At 39.5% G+C, this 13796-nt stretch overlaps 1 protein-coding gene across 3 annotated transcripts in view; it reads right to left on the bottom strand.

The window, feature by feature from the left end:
* Window positions 1-13796, bottom strand: part of lmln (leishmanolysin-like (metallopeptidase M8 family)) — a 31242-nt gene that overhangs the window by 15980 nt on the left and 1466 nt on the right. For 2 of the 3 annotated variants that reach the window (XM_057853495.1, XM_057853493.1), the window contains exons 2-8: window positions 12749-12849; window positions 11248-11278; window positions 7723-7805; window positions 5290-5407; window positions 3487-3665; window positions 2435-2540; window positions 951-1045 (exon numbers count right to left, since the gene is read on the bottom strand). In XM_057853495.1, the coding sequence (XP_057709478.1) occupies window positions 951-1045; window positions 2435-2540; window positions 3487-3665; window positions 5290-5407; window positions 7723-7805; window positions 11248-11278; window positions 12749-12813 (677 nt within the window). In that variant the 5' untranslated portion in view covers window positions 12814-12849. Of the gene's footprint in view, window positions 1-950; window positions 1046-2434; window positions 2541-3486; window positions 3666-5289; window positions 5408-7722; window positions 7806-11247; window positions 11279-12748; window positions 12850-12989; window positions 13081-13796 lie in introns of those variants that run through there. The other variant, XM_057853494.1, reaches the window with a different exon arrangement.

The following is a 13796-nucleotide window of genomic DNA, read 5'->3' as shown; positions in this document are numbered from 1 at the left end:
TAGCCATGGTACCACCTGTAGCCACTTTTCAACAAAAGTCCTTTTTTTCGGTAGCTCCGGTGACGTCCCTGTCGTCTGTCTGTCTTTTGACGGGGGTGGGGGAACACGGAAGTAATTACTCAGTGTGGCCTGCCTCTTCGACATTTCGAGAAGTTTTTTTCTCGTGTCCGCCGCAGCCATCGGTACGCAAAAGCGTATGGAAGCCGTTGAGGGCCAGCGCGTTTGTCTACGTCCAGTACGCATGCGCGCATGCGGACCACTTATGTGCACCCCTGTTCATAACTCTCCTCGTCACCATTAGAAGAACGTTCGTTCCGTCGCATTCGTCGCTGCAACTAGAAACAAAATTGTCCGTCATCATCGCCGCCATTCAGTACTGAGCACTGAGCCGGTTGTTTCCTTGTTGTGACGTCACGCACACAATATGCTAGATTTCTGGGATCTCGGGCGCCGGTCTTTTTAGCTTGACAATCGATCTAAATTTCTATCATTTTCTTGGTGTTGCAATGTGTGTAATTACATGAAGTGGCATGATATGAATCTAAAAGGCATGCGTTTATGGATAAATGATGGAATATTAGCATTTCCCCAGGTGTTGTAATTAGGGCTGCCACCTGTCCCTTGAAAAAAGGAACAATCCGAAATTGGGAATGAAATGTTGCGTTTTGTATTGAACTAATATTGAATACATATGACTAGATACATTTTTATGCATTTTAGGAGTTTTGTGGATGTCCCTGTTTTTCCCTGCCTGTACAGCTTTGGGCGCGAGTGGGGCGTGCCGTATTTCTTATTTCTGAAAGGAGGCAAGCCTAGTTGTAATACCCTTTAGGTGTTTCTCAAATCTGGTTTTAGAGGTGGTACAGTATAAATGCAAAATTATTTTAAAGTCCGCTAGAATAAATAAAATCTGAGCAAAGCCTCAATTGATCAAAACAAAAAGAAATCACCTCTCATTAAACGCAGGAAGGCCACTGGAAAAGCGAGGAGTCAAAGGTTTGCCATCATCATCCCGGTAGAAAGCAAACAGACCTGCAGAAAACCCCTGATGGAAAGATAACATTTGAATGGCTACACTGTGTTGCCACCCCCACCCCCCCCCAATCAGAGTCTTATCTTTTTTCGCATTGTTTTCACACTTGTTTGAATATAAGTGCCTCTGACAGCAAAAAGCATGTTTATTTCATATTTAACGCGGTATTTTATGCTCCTGAATGAAACGGACGTGGACGTGTGTGGAAGCGATCGATATATTTATTCAATTTTTTGAATCCTGCGCCATGAAAATTACTGACTTCCTGGATTGACGAAGTATGCGAATGTGACGTCAGCGGGCTAATCATCTTCAGTATACAGCATATACTAAAGTATGCAGAATGACTGAGCATTCAGCTGATTTTGTGGATTAGTTTATTTTTCACATCACGCAAGCCCAATGTGCTGCAGGCTTTTGTTGCTTCACCAGGGAGAGGCGTGTGAGTCTTTTTGGGTTTCAAAAAGTTCCTGTTCTCAGCGGATAATGGCAAAAACAAGTTTGACAACTGTGGGACCATTGGATCGGCGAGGAAGTGAGTAGGCTACATGTTTTACAGTGTATCACAAAAGTGAGTACACCCCTCGCATTTCTGCCGTTATTTAAGTATATCTTTTCATGGGATAAGGCTGACAAAATGACACTTTGACACAATGTAGTCTGTGTGCAGCTTATAGAATAGTTAAATTATTTTCCCCTCAAAATAACTCAAAATATAGCCATTAATATCTAAACCCCTGGCAACAAAAGTGAGTACACCCCTATGAAAAAACGTACAGTGGGGAGAACAAATATTAGATACACTGCCAATGGGAAAACCCATTGACAGTGTATCAAATACTTGTTCTCCCCACTGTACATCCCTAAATGTCCAAACGGAGTACTGCTTGTCATTTTCCCTCCAAAATGTCATGTGACTCGTTACAGGAGTGCTGTCAGCATTGCTGCAGAGATTGAAGAGGTGGGGGGTGAGCCTGTTAGTGCTCAGACCATACGCCGCACTCTACATCAAATTGGTGTGCATGGCTGTCACCCCAGGAGGAAGCCTCTTCTGAAGATCGGTACACAAGAAAGCCCGCAAGCAGTTTGCTGAAGACATGTCAACAAAGCACATGGATTCCTGGAACCATGTCCAATGGTCTGATGAGACGGGCGGGTTACATGTAGGTTTTGTTTGGTCCGAACTACAGTTCAGATGAGTGTTCACGTTTACAAAACGAAGCGGACTATCTGAGAAAACGAACTCTGGTCTGTTTAAAACGAACCAAACAGTGCCAGTGTGAAAGTGCCCTAGAGTTTCAATGAGATTTTTACATTTGGTTTGAAAAAAGAACTAGCTCTCCAACCGGACCCTGGTCCTCTTGGTCTAATGTGAAAGCGCCCTTTAGACAACATACTTACCAGAGCATGGATGATCTCATGTTTCACAGTGGAGAGCATTCCTTCAAACTCTTGAGGCTCTGATGAGATCATGGCAGGACACAAGTTGGCATAACCAGCTATCGGTCTAAAGAAAGAGAAATTGGAAATAAAACAATGTACCGTATTTTTCGGACTATAAGTCGCACCCGAGTATAAGTCGCACCAGCCATTAAATGCCCAACAAAGAAGAAAAAAAACATATAAGTCACACCAGAACATAAGTCACATTTTTGGGGGAAATTTACTTGATAAAATCCAACACATAGAACAGATATGCCATCTTGAATGGCAATTTAAAATAAAACTACAATAGAGAACAACATACTGAATAAGTGTACAGTATGATTATGTTACATGATGCATGAACAACGAAATGTGAACGTGGCGGGTATATTAAGGTAACATAGCTATTAAGAGTTATTCAGATAACTATAGCATAAAGAACATGCTGACAAGTTTACCAAACCATCAGTGGCACTCCAAAACACCAAAATAACATGTGAAATGATATAACGATTTGTTAATAATTTCACACATAAGTCGCTCCGGAGTATAAGTCCCACCCCAAGCCAAACTATGAAAAAAACTGCGACTTATAGTCCGAAAAATATGGTACTCTACACTACGCTAATGAGCTTCCATTTTTTCCAACAAGGTGCAACAAAAAAGTGACTCAAGACAAAACAATCGTGTGATATTATTGCTTGCAAACTGCCCCTTCAGCCACATTGTTACGAGCATACAGTACTGTTCAAAGCATTGTTGGTTTTATCAACAATGGCTATAACGAAAATATTTCATCGAAGAACAGTTTTTTCATGATGATGACGGCATTTCAGCATAGAAGGGTTCAGACATTAAGAATTTTCTTAAAGTTTCTGTCCTTGCTGGTTTAATAATGTGGCCAGTTTGAGAGTAATGCAATATTAATACAGATTTTATAACATTTTACATGAGTAAGTTACACTAAATTAATTTACGAGGTACAAATAAATGTCTCAATTTACTGTAGTACAGGCTAACCTTCCTACCTGTCTAGTACAGACTCCAGCTGGCAGTAAGCTGCATAAGCCACAATGTTCTCCAGTCCACATCGTTTTGTTACAATCCCACTGACATAGAGGACAAAGTCAAACCCTTCGACCCCTGGGCCATCTGGGGAACCTGACGGAGCACAGGACTTCCCCGACTCGACGCACATCTTGCATTGCTAAAAATAAAACGAAGTTTCAGAAATGATAGTAACAAAGAAATTCCGATTCATCACATTCACTGGAGCACCCCTAGATATGTAAAATTGAAAAATCTGACCTATTTGAGGACCGATTTACATACTAGGCATACTAGACTACCCCAAGACTTGAACCAAAGTACTCTCATGAAATTCTGATGTGTGATTTTATTTTACAGATTTCTTTTTCATATAAATTCATGTCAGTGTCCCCCTGAAGTGGACCCATTCTTGGATATCTCCCAGTATTCTTTTTGTTTATTTAATAATGGGACTTGCACTCTGAAGCCGCCGCGTTGCATTACCATAATTCACATCATGCAAACAATGATCCAAATGAGAGATGGCTAGCTTGACTTTGTCCCTTGTGGAGGCTGGCCTGACCGCAGTAGTTTTGCAGGTTAGTAGGTTCACACAGTTTAATTTTACGCTACCTCTGATGCAGGTCAGACTTTCAGTAGCAAAATGAGTGGTGTTTCCCCCATCTCCACAATAGTGACGTCTTTTCACATTACCTACAGTGATTGCTGCTGTCCGAAAAAAACTTCTAATATCTCTCCTCTTCGAAGGGGGCGGAGGAGGCGGCATGTTGTCGACACGAATCTGTCGGGGATATGTGAGTGAGCGTGTGTGTCTGTGTGGCAGGAGTTGGAGGGGTGTCAAGTCAATCAAGCCAATCAAACGTGCGTTTGAAGGGAAAAAAATGGACCAGCACATTCAGCAAGTCAAAAAGGATGAATGTAAGTATGAATATAATAAAAGTAATTGACTTAATGATGGAAGGGCCTATTTTACCCTTACAACATATGGGAAGACGATCTAATTTACCTATATAACTGAAGTCAATATATCAAGCAAATAAGGTTGCTTAAAAGTTGGTAGGGACAATTTGAGCATCCTGAAAAGTTGGTAGTGTTATCTCCCTGCCGGCCCTATGCAAACCTACGCCCTTGGGTTGAATTGTTTTTCCTTTGCAACAATTTGGTCCTTTCGCCGATATTAATCACCACAAGGATTAATGAGCAAATAGAGTGAATTTCATGGGGCTCTGGGTTATGCTGGCACAGAACAGTCTTGATACTGGTGTCCTGGACCAGGCACATATCAGTTACATCACAAAACATGCATGGTAGGTATATTGACCACTCCAAATTTTTTATTGGTATGAATGTGCTGTGAATGGTTTGAGCCATTACCTCTATAAAACCCCCTTTTTTTTCTCCACTATTTATTTACTTGTTCATTCATTTATTTATTGCAGTACCGTTAAGTTCAATCACAATTGTAAAATGATTGTATACTTTAAAAAATGTTTCACATTCTATTTTATTACTTTACACATTACATAACTTGATTAGTTTCAGATTTGCATACTTTTCAGATTTACATTGACTATTTTATTTATCTCAAACCTTTTTTATTATTATTTTTTAAAGGTTCACTCAACAACTGTCATAATGCTTTAAGATCAAATGTATTTATTATAGTTTTGAATTCATTGTTGGATTTTGAGCATAACAGCGCAATTAATCGCACCACACTCTGCAATTGTTATAATTTAAAAAATGTAACATTGTCCTGCTGTAATAAAAATGTTTCCGACCTGCAAGTGGTGTTGAGGTACAATGACTGGGCCACAATAAGTGATATTTGCACAGGCATTCTGACAGTAGCGATGAGGATCATCCCTCTTCTTCAGATACTGGTTAGTTGCACATTGTCTGTAGAGAGAAAAAAAACCCACATACTTATTACATTTCGGCATTTTTTTTTTACCATTGCAGTCCTTGTTTATGACATAAAATAGGCTTGCTTAAAGGAATGTTGGTAAAATGATGAAATGAAGAAATCCAATTTAAAAAGTGCATCTCAATTTAAACATTGTTTAATAATACAGTATAAATAAATAAATACAATTCAAAACAGTCCACGGCCAACAAAAACAACACGAGCCGTGTGTTCATTCTTATGGGGCACCGTTTGTAAAGCAAAACATGCTGAAAATTTTCTCACATTTAGCGCCACACAGTGTTTAAAATGGTGTGAAATTTTTAGACTCAATTTTCTTTTTTTTTTTTTGTACATTTACAACATTATTTAGCAACTTAAATATTTATTTTTAAATAAGAAGTTTTGGACCTGATTATTTAAATCCACAACTAAATATTTAATTTAAATCTTAAATTTATATCGTATATCCTAAAAGGAAATGGTCGGAACTAAATATTTAGCTTAATATGCAAATTCACATGACTGGAGACCGGAAGTAACAAAATAAAAGCTGGTGGAGCAGCTCAGACTGTCTGTTTACATTGCTTGAAAATAAATAAAACCAGCGGTGGCAGTCTGCTCTTAGACATGAGTCATTGTGATAATAACAATATATAGGGAAAATACATACTTAGGAGAAGCTATTTAAAGAGTATTTTGTATGCTCCAGCTTTTATTTTGTTACTTCCGGTCTCCAGTCATGTGAATTTGCATATTAAGCTAAATATTTAGTTCCAACTGTTTCCAGATTTAGCATTTAGGATATAGGATATAAATTTAAGATTTAAATTAAATATTTAGTTCTGAATTTAAACATTCAGGTACAAAACTTCTTATTTAAAAATGAATATTTAAGTTGCTAGATAATGTTGTAAATGTGCAAAAAAAAGTGTCTAAAAATTTCACAACACGTTCTAAACACTGTGTGGCGCTAAATGTGAGAAAATGTCAGAATTTTCAGCATGTGCCGCTTTACAAACGGCGCCCCATACATTCTGCTGCTCACCTATTTGCGAGATTGATTTGTTTCAATAAAATGTCCAATTTTTCATAAAAATCTACCTTTCATGAAGGAGGCCTATATACAGGGTGACCCCAAAAAAAGTTTACACTCAGTTGATTGTTTGTTTTAAAGCCATTGAAACATATCTAAATAGGTTGTCATGCTTAAGTGATTCATTAAGGTCACTCAATGCAGCTGGTAATCTCTCGTCTCTACAATTCCTGTGCTTCTGCTGAAAATGAAGAAAACTTTAGCTGTACCTGAATTGCTGCGTGCCAGTCTGACACCTACTGAGATTGCAGCAAATCTGAGAATATCCAGATGTGCAGTCTACAAAGTTAAAAAGAAGCTGAAAGATACTGGAACAGCCTCACGAAAACCTGGGTCCGGAAGTGCCCAATCTGTGCGGACCAAAAAGTTGATTGACAAGGTGATATGTGGCCACCCCAGAGTCCAGATCTCAATCCCCTGGATTATAGCATATGGGCAACTGTGGAGGACAGTGCCTGTAAGAAGCCACAAACTTCTGTGGCAGCCTTGGAGAGGTCCATTGTTAGATCTTGGGAAAAGATGACAGCATCCTACATAAAGAAGACCTGTCAAGCGTTCCGCAGGCGCCTGGAGGCTGTTGTGACACTTAAGGGAGGACACATTGAAAAAAAGAGTGTACTGTACATGTTCTTTACAATAATGTATAATTTGTGATTAAATTCTAATTCTAAGATGAATAAACATGGCATTTAAGTTGTATTATGGCAGTGTAAACTTTTTTTGGGGTCACCCTGTATAACAACAGGACCCCACAACTTACCTTTGAGGCACCTATTGAGGCTCAACAGGCTGATGCAACACTACCTAAATGTTTTCCTGCTCTGGGAAGTGCAAGTGAAAAACAGTTCTTTGTTGAGGAAGGAGTCCTGATAGGGAAAATGGGTTTCTAAGGGAGGCATTTGTATTGGTTCTAAAGACTGGTGCACAGTTATCCAAGTTGTGGTTCCTACAGGCTCTACGTTTAAGGAACATTTAAACTACAAATGCTCAGCGGGAACATCAGGTTTACTCAGTGCTTCTCAATTATTTTTTTTAACGCCCCCACCCCCCAACTTTCTGCCATTAATTATCTATAAAATTATTCTAAACACACCTCTGCATTGCATTGTTTCCTTGTTAACATTAAAGAAAAAATATAGATCAACTTACAATACTTACAAGGCCCTAGTACCTTCTACCTACTTAGCCACCGCTGGTGGAAATGATACATACCTGCTGAGAAGAATCGGGCTGACCCTGTGCCTCACAAAGAATGCTTTCTGCAGGTAGTCAATTGCCTGGGGAAACAGCTTGTCCTAAGGGCAAACACAGTTGGACTAGTTGTTACTTGTACAATAGGTTTCATTTTCTACGGTCCACAATATCATCAAAAAAATTCACTGCCTGTAAGTGGCAAGGCCTGCCGGTTCCTGTTTAGCAGAATTAGGGAGGAATCTTCTCCCATACGCCCTCCCAGATGCGTGTCAGAATTTCTACTTGTCGTGCCGCATAGTGTGACACATCAAACGTGTTTCTACTTCTGTATTTGCTGATGAATATTGATCGATTGTGCCAACTATTGGTCTATGTGACTATGTCACAGGGGTGTGCATTCTCTTGCGCTCGCTCTTGTATTTTAAAAAATATATGGCGGAAAACGCTCAGGTGACTTGAAGTTCCGTTGTGAGACCCCCAATTTTGCCAAATTTCATTATTGTCCAATATGCTTGAGTGATAAATCATTGGAAAGCTTAAAACCTCAATTTTCTGGGGGAAGAAAAATTTTGACCACGAGGGCATTTTAAAAAAAAAAAGGGTTTAAACAGCAAAACCCTATCTGGAGGTGAGAGCACCTGAGAGCACAATTACAAACGCCATGACTTTAACGAGATATTATCGCATACTTACCTTGTTTCGATCCATAAACTCCATGTAGCATGTATCACTGAGTGTCAAGACACGGCTGTGAATGACCACAGCTGGATTTTTGGGGGATTTTATGGGTGAAACATAGTAATATAACAAGGCTTGCGATGCAGAAATCGCAGACATCAAGGAGTGGTCGAGATTTTCTTTTTCATATATTTACCTTTATAAACTTTTTTTCAATTTTTCTTTGTTTGGATCAGTTATTTATCATCTAACATGTCAGAGAAAATGTGACAGTAACATAAAAAATACAACTCAGCTATAGTTATGATGAGATAAATATCAGTGACTTTTTTACAGGCACCATTTTTTTCATTGTGACGTAATTTGTTTAAAAGCTTAAAATATGCGAGTGAATAATTTTTTTAAGTCGTTTTTTTTAAAAAAACAAAATATTAGACATCAATTAATGATTCTAAGCTAAAAGTGACAGACATTTTGATTGCCGGTAATAAATATAATTAATTACCTTCGTTTTATAGCTGGGTTGAAACAAAAGTGGTTGCGCAACGACGTCTGTAAACGGGGGTTTCCAGGGTAATGCGCCATGAATTTGCTATGGCAGCATACAGAATATTGTTCTATCAAACACAGCAGTTGTTTTGGCCTAAAATACAGCAGTTTCTTTTAAAGAGGAGTGCAAGAGCAGAAATTGCTTTTTCAGTCTTGTCTGTGTTTTTCACCATATATATTTCCTGAGAATGCAGACGCTCGCAGCATGTGACACCTACATCCCACGCAAACAAAATAAACAGTGAATCCCATTTTCCCGTCTTGTTTATAGTGAATGTGTTGATCCAAGCAGAGCAGACTACCGTCCCGAGATAGCAGACTGATGTTGAACAAACGTTGATTTTTCCATCAAAATCATCATTATGGTTACCATTGAATTTTTCGACCGTAAACAATGTTGAATCATCATTCCAAATAACGATAACGCCTGACAGTGACGTTCAAACAACCTTGTTCTATGGTATGTCAAAAAAAAAAGTTGTGTTCTTGGTTGACCGGTAGGACAGCAAATCACCTCGAACGAACTCCATTGGAAACGCCTCATTTAAGGATAGTCATATTTAAAGGAAAGCCCGTTGCTCTTCTTCAGAGCCTTTATCAGCAATGATGTCTAACGGTAGAATGAACTGTGTTTATCATCAGAGTTGTATATAAAACAGTTTGCCTGATGCAACGAGACAAAGTTGTCGAAATCATAAGAAAGGGTGCATTTGCTGTGAATAGCATACAAGCACAGACTTACTTAGCCTAGATGTTAGCCAAGTAGAAAAAAGTTCAAGTATACTTAATTATTTTTCCAATTAAAGTGCTAAAATCATTAGATTTCACACACTCAAGCTTTGTCTAAATTAATTTATTGAACACCGAGACAGTGCGGTCATTTTTCCATCCCATTCCCACATTTAGCCCTAATTTGGTTTGAGATTGGTGAAGTGAGATGCTCAACCACAAAATACTGAAGTATGCTAAAGCAACCTATGATACCTGCTTGAATTTCTTGATTTGAATAAACTGTGAATGCCATTTTTTGTATTCTTCAGATTCACCGAAGAGGCTTCTTCTTCCTGCCATTGACGGGGGCGGACGTGTTTCCTCCCTGCTCCTGCTGCTCTCTTCGTCAGTCTAGTCTGTCTGCTTTTTTTTTTGTATTTCCTCTGTGGATCAACTGTTGCTGGTCTCTCATACAAAAATGGATCTGATTAGTTTATCTCTGCGCGCAATTGACAAGATTTTTTTCAACAAGACACGGTGCACCAGAAGAGCCGTCCTGCCCAGATGGTACCTTCGCCGCTGGATACGTGAGAGAGTCAGGGGATCGCTGGAAGCCAGCGTGTCTTACTGTCCTATATGTGGACGATGTCGAGGATATTTGGCTGTTTGGCGTGACGGTCGTGGGGTTCCTTCTGCTTGGCTTAGGAGGTGCCCTGCTCTACCGTAAAGTTTCCAAGATGGCAGCTTTCAAGGAAATCACCAAATTGACCACAGATCAAACGGTGCTATTCAAGGCATTGGAGGACCAATTCGAGGTTCTGATCGAGAACTGGTTCTGTGGACTGACGGTTCAGTCTGAGGAAGGATGGAGAAAAGTGGATTCTACCTTACGCCAGGTGACGGAACTGTTAAGGCAGACCGCGACTATTGGAAATGACTTGAGGGACCTGAGTTCTCATCTACACCTTGAGGAGCGCGAATCTGACTGAAGACCAACTGTATTTGGACATATTAAATTACTTATACGGCTTAATTTGATTATAATTTTCCTTTCCCTTTCGCGAAAACCCTTATCGCAGCCCTCCCTTCTCCTGGAGATAGCTGCGCAGATGGCCCTATCTCTTGCCCTTGATTCTCTTCCCAAGGCCAGTCGCAGGGCCCTGAAACTCTTATTTTGTCTACAGACACGTAGAAATACTGATACACTTGTGCATACACACACACTCACACACAATCTCCCCCCCTCTAGTCCGCCACTGCCTTTTTCTTACTATCACTCCCCCCCACCCCCTTCCCCCAGTCATGACTGGTAGTTCTCCTTTTTTTTCGTACAAAAAAATCCCTGCACGTGACCTGTGCATTGTGTCATATCCCTGCTATGTTGTATGGTATATGTGTGTACTGTAACTTCTGTAACTGCTCTACTTGTAACTTGCTCTGTAATTTCTAAAGAAGAGAAATTGGCGGCGTGTAACGTCTGCAGCGGCCTGATTGTAGCTGCCATTAAGGCAGAATAAAGAAATAAATAATTGACTGAAAAAAGATAAAAGTTTGTGCATGCAATCGGTGTGTGCATGCATGTACTGTACATCTGACAATTGTTACCTTCACCAGTCTTCTTTTGACTGCAGGGAGCCTGTAGGCAAAGGGAAATTTCTAGTTTGAGTAAAGTTGGTCTTTGAAATTATGACACAAAATGAAATAAAAATGACTGGAACGTCACTGATAGTGGTCCATTCGGTCTCAAATCTCATGTGGTTAACTCCTGTCTCGACCGAAACCTACACATGCAATATTATGAACATAAAAGCGTTGGGTTTGGATTTTGGGGCTATTCTGGTTTCATGTTGAGCAGACAGCAACACGAGAACACGATGCTACGAGCTACAAAAATGTATACGGCTATTTCTTATCTTCCCCCACTCGTAATTTATTTACTTATTTAAAAAAATCATTGTTTGCGTAGGTAAGAGCGTCGGGATTGTCAACTCGTGTCGGTCGGGTCAACTTTGTGTCAGTTACATTGCATCTGATCAATAAGTAACTTCATTTTTGCAGCTTTATTCATCTATTTGTGTAATTTGAATATAAACGTTTGTATATTTGAACTCTTTCGGTGCCACTGACATTGATCGACGTCCAATCATGTGGCTCTTTTCATCCTTCTGCATGAATTTAAATGAGTTTGTCACTAGTATACTTACAATATTTTGGAAGTGGGAGGGTTGGTAGTGAATGAAAAAATGCTGAAACCCCTCCTACTTCAAATGGACTGGATGCATATCGCCGTCAATGGCAGCAAATGAGTTAATTACAAAACTGCGAGTACTTACTATTTGAGTTTTTATTGAGTCTTTTATTACCTTTTCATTGCCTCAAAATACTTTTTGCATGTTTCCCTCTCATACGTTTAAGCATAGTATTTTCTTGTGGTAGCTTTAAAGCAGATTATTGATCTGTTGACCAAATTAGTCACGTAACATATCTAAACCACCCTTATTTGATATTACTATGTTTAAGTATTTTCTTAAGGCATCTTCAGTATGTTCTGTCTGTATGCATCTAAACAAAACAAGCTGAAAGCTAGTATTTTGGGTCAAATTTGCCTCTTGTTTCGTTCCGCCGGTGTAGCACATTTTGGCAGAACACTTTTTTTTTCCCTACTCTCATCTCGTCTCATCCCGTCTTTCTTGTTCATTTTGCTTTTGCTGCTCGTTTTGTGAAACATTGACAGTGCTGTCATGCTAATTAATGTTCCTCTCGGGTTCAAATTGAAAGGGTTGAACAGATGACATGTTTATGTCACTAGAGTCATACTCTGGAAGCCCGGCAGCGTAACCATGTGATGTCACCGCCCTGCGACGTCAACAACAATGGTGACCTACTAGTTAAACTAATTTTACGAATTGTATAAAAACGAAAACATCAAGAGGGGTTTCAAAATCAAATTACTTTAAATCATAGTAATGTTTATCTTTTAAGAAGAGCAAGTCGTTCTATCCGTGGATCACTTTAGACAAATTTAAATGATAACATGTATAAACAAATTTGCAGTTACAGTATAAAAAAGGGTATTCAGGCAATGAATAATTTTTTTAATACTCACTCATCCACACTGTAGTCGTATATTATTTTAATCTTGAGAGATTGGTCATCAGCGCTTCTTTTCATGACATGAGCAGGCTTCAAATGCACAAAATGGACAACCTAAATGGGATTTAAGAAATACTGTAAGTTGGAGAACTTTGCATACAGACGAAACAAATCCGTATCCTCCTAGGAAATTTTGGCTCCACTATTTACTGCCAAAATTGATTTTAAAAAATATATATATATATTTGACTGACTGCCTGTCTATCTGCTTGCTTGTCGACCTGCCCATCCTGAAAAAAATGTCCCAATTACTCATCTGCTTGCTTTCCTTACAATTGGGTTCAACCACACCTGTCATCAGGTCACATTGGTCTAATTGGGAGGACCGGGACAAATCCTGGTGGGCCGGCCTGGAATTTGGGCCGGTCTCAATATAAATTTGCAAAGCTGTCTATTAAACGCGTTAATAACAGCGTTAACACAAGCCCCCTTTGACGCCGTTAATTTTTTTTATGGCCCTACCCTTCTTGAACTCCGTAGCTTGGAATTCAAAACAACGGGTGGCGCGCTCCTGTGGCCTCCAGCTCTGAGAAAGAGTATCATCCTGCTGACTTGATCCCGGTTAAACCTAATTTTGGGTTTTAATGGCCAAAATGGGGCACTTTGAGGCAGCCTGATGATAGTGAACCTGCCTGGCACGACCCACTATGGTTGTTTTCTAGCATGTTTGGATGAAAATACAGCGATTAACCTCTTGGGCGTTTTGGGAAGCTATCGTGGCTGCCCTAGCTGGGCACAAGCACATGGAGGATCGGGGTGAAATCGCTGTGTCAGGCAGCTTTGGCTTTTTGTCAGGCAGCTTTGGCTTTTTTAGCCCAAAATGTGGGACTCTGAGGCAGACTGTGGCATTCATTGTATATTTCTGAGTAGCAATGTATATACCTACATATATGTATTGTACATTTAAAGTTTGTAAAAATAAAATAATATATAAAAATAAATATAAACTAAAATACAAGTACCGGTATTGTAGATTGAAACAACCCCCCCCCCCCCCCCCC

Source organism: Corythoichthys intestinalis, chromosome 12 (assembly GCF_030265065.1).
Source record: "Corythoichthys intestinalis isolate RoL2023-P3 chromosome 12, ASM3026506v1, whole genome shotgun sequence".
NCBI classification, from domain to species: Eukaryota; Metazoa; Chordata; class Actinopteri; order Syngnathiformes; family Syngnathidae; genus Corythoichthys; species Corythoichthys intestinalis.
This window is presented reverse-complemented; position numbering and strand designations above follow the sequence as displayed.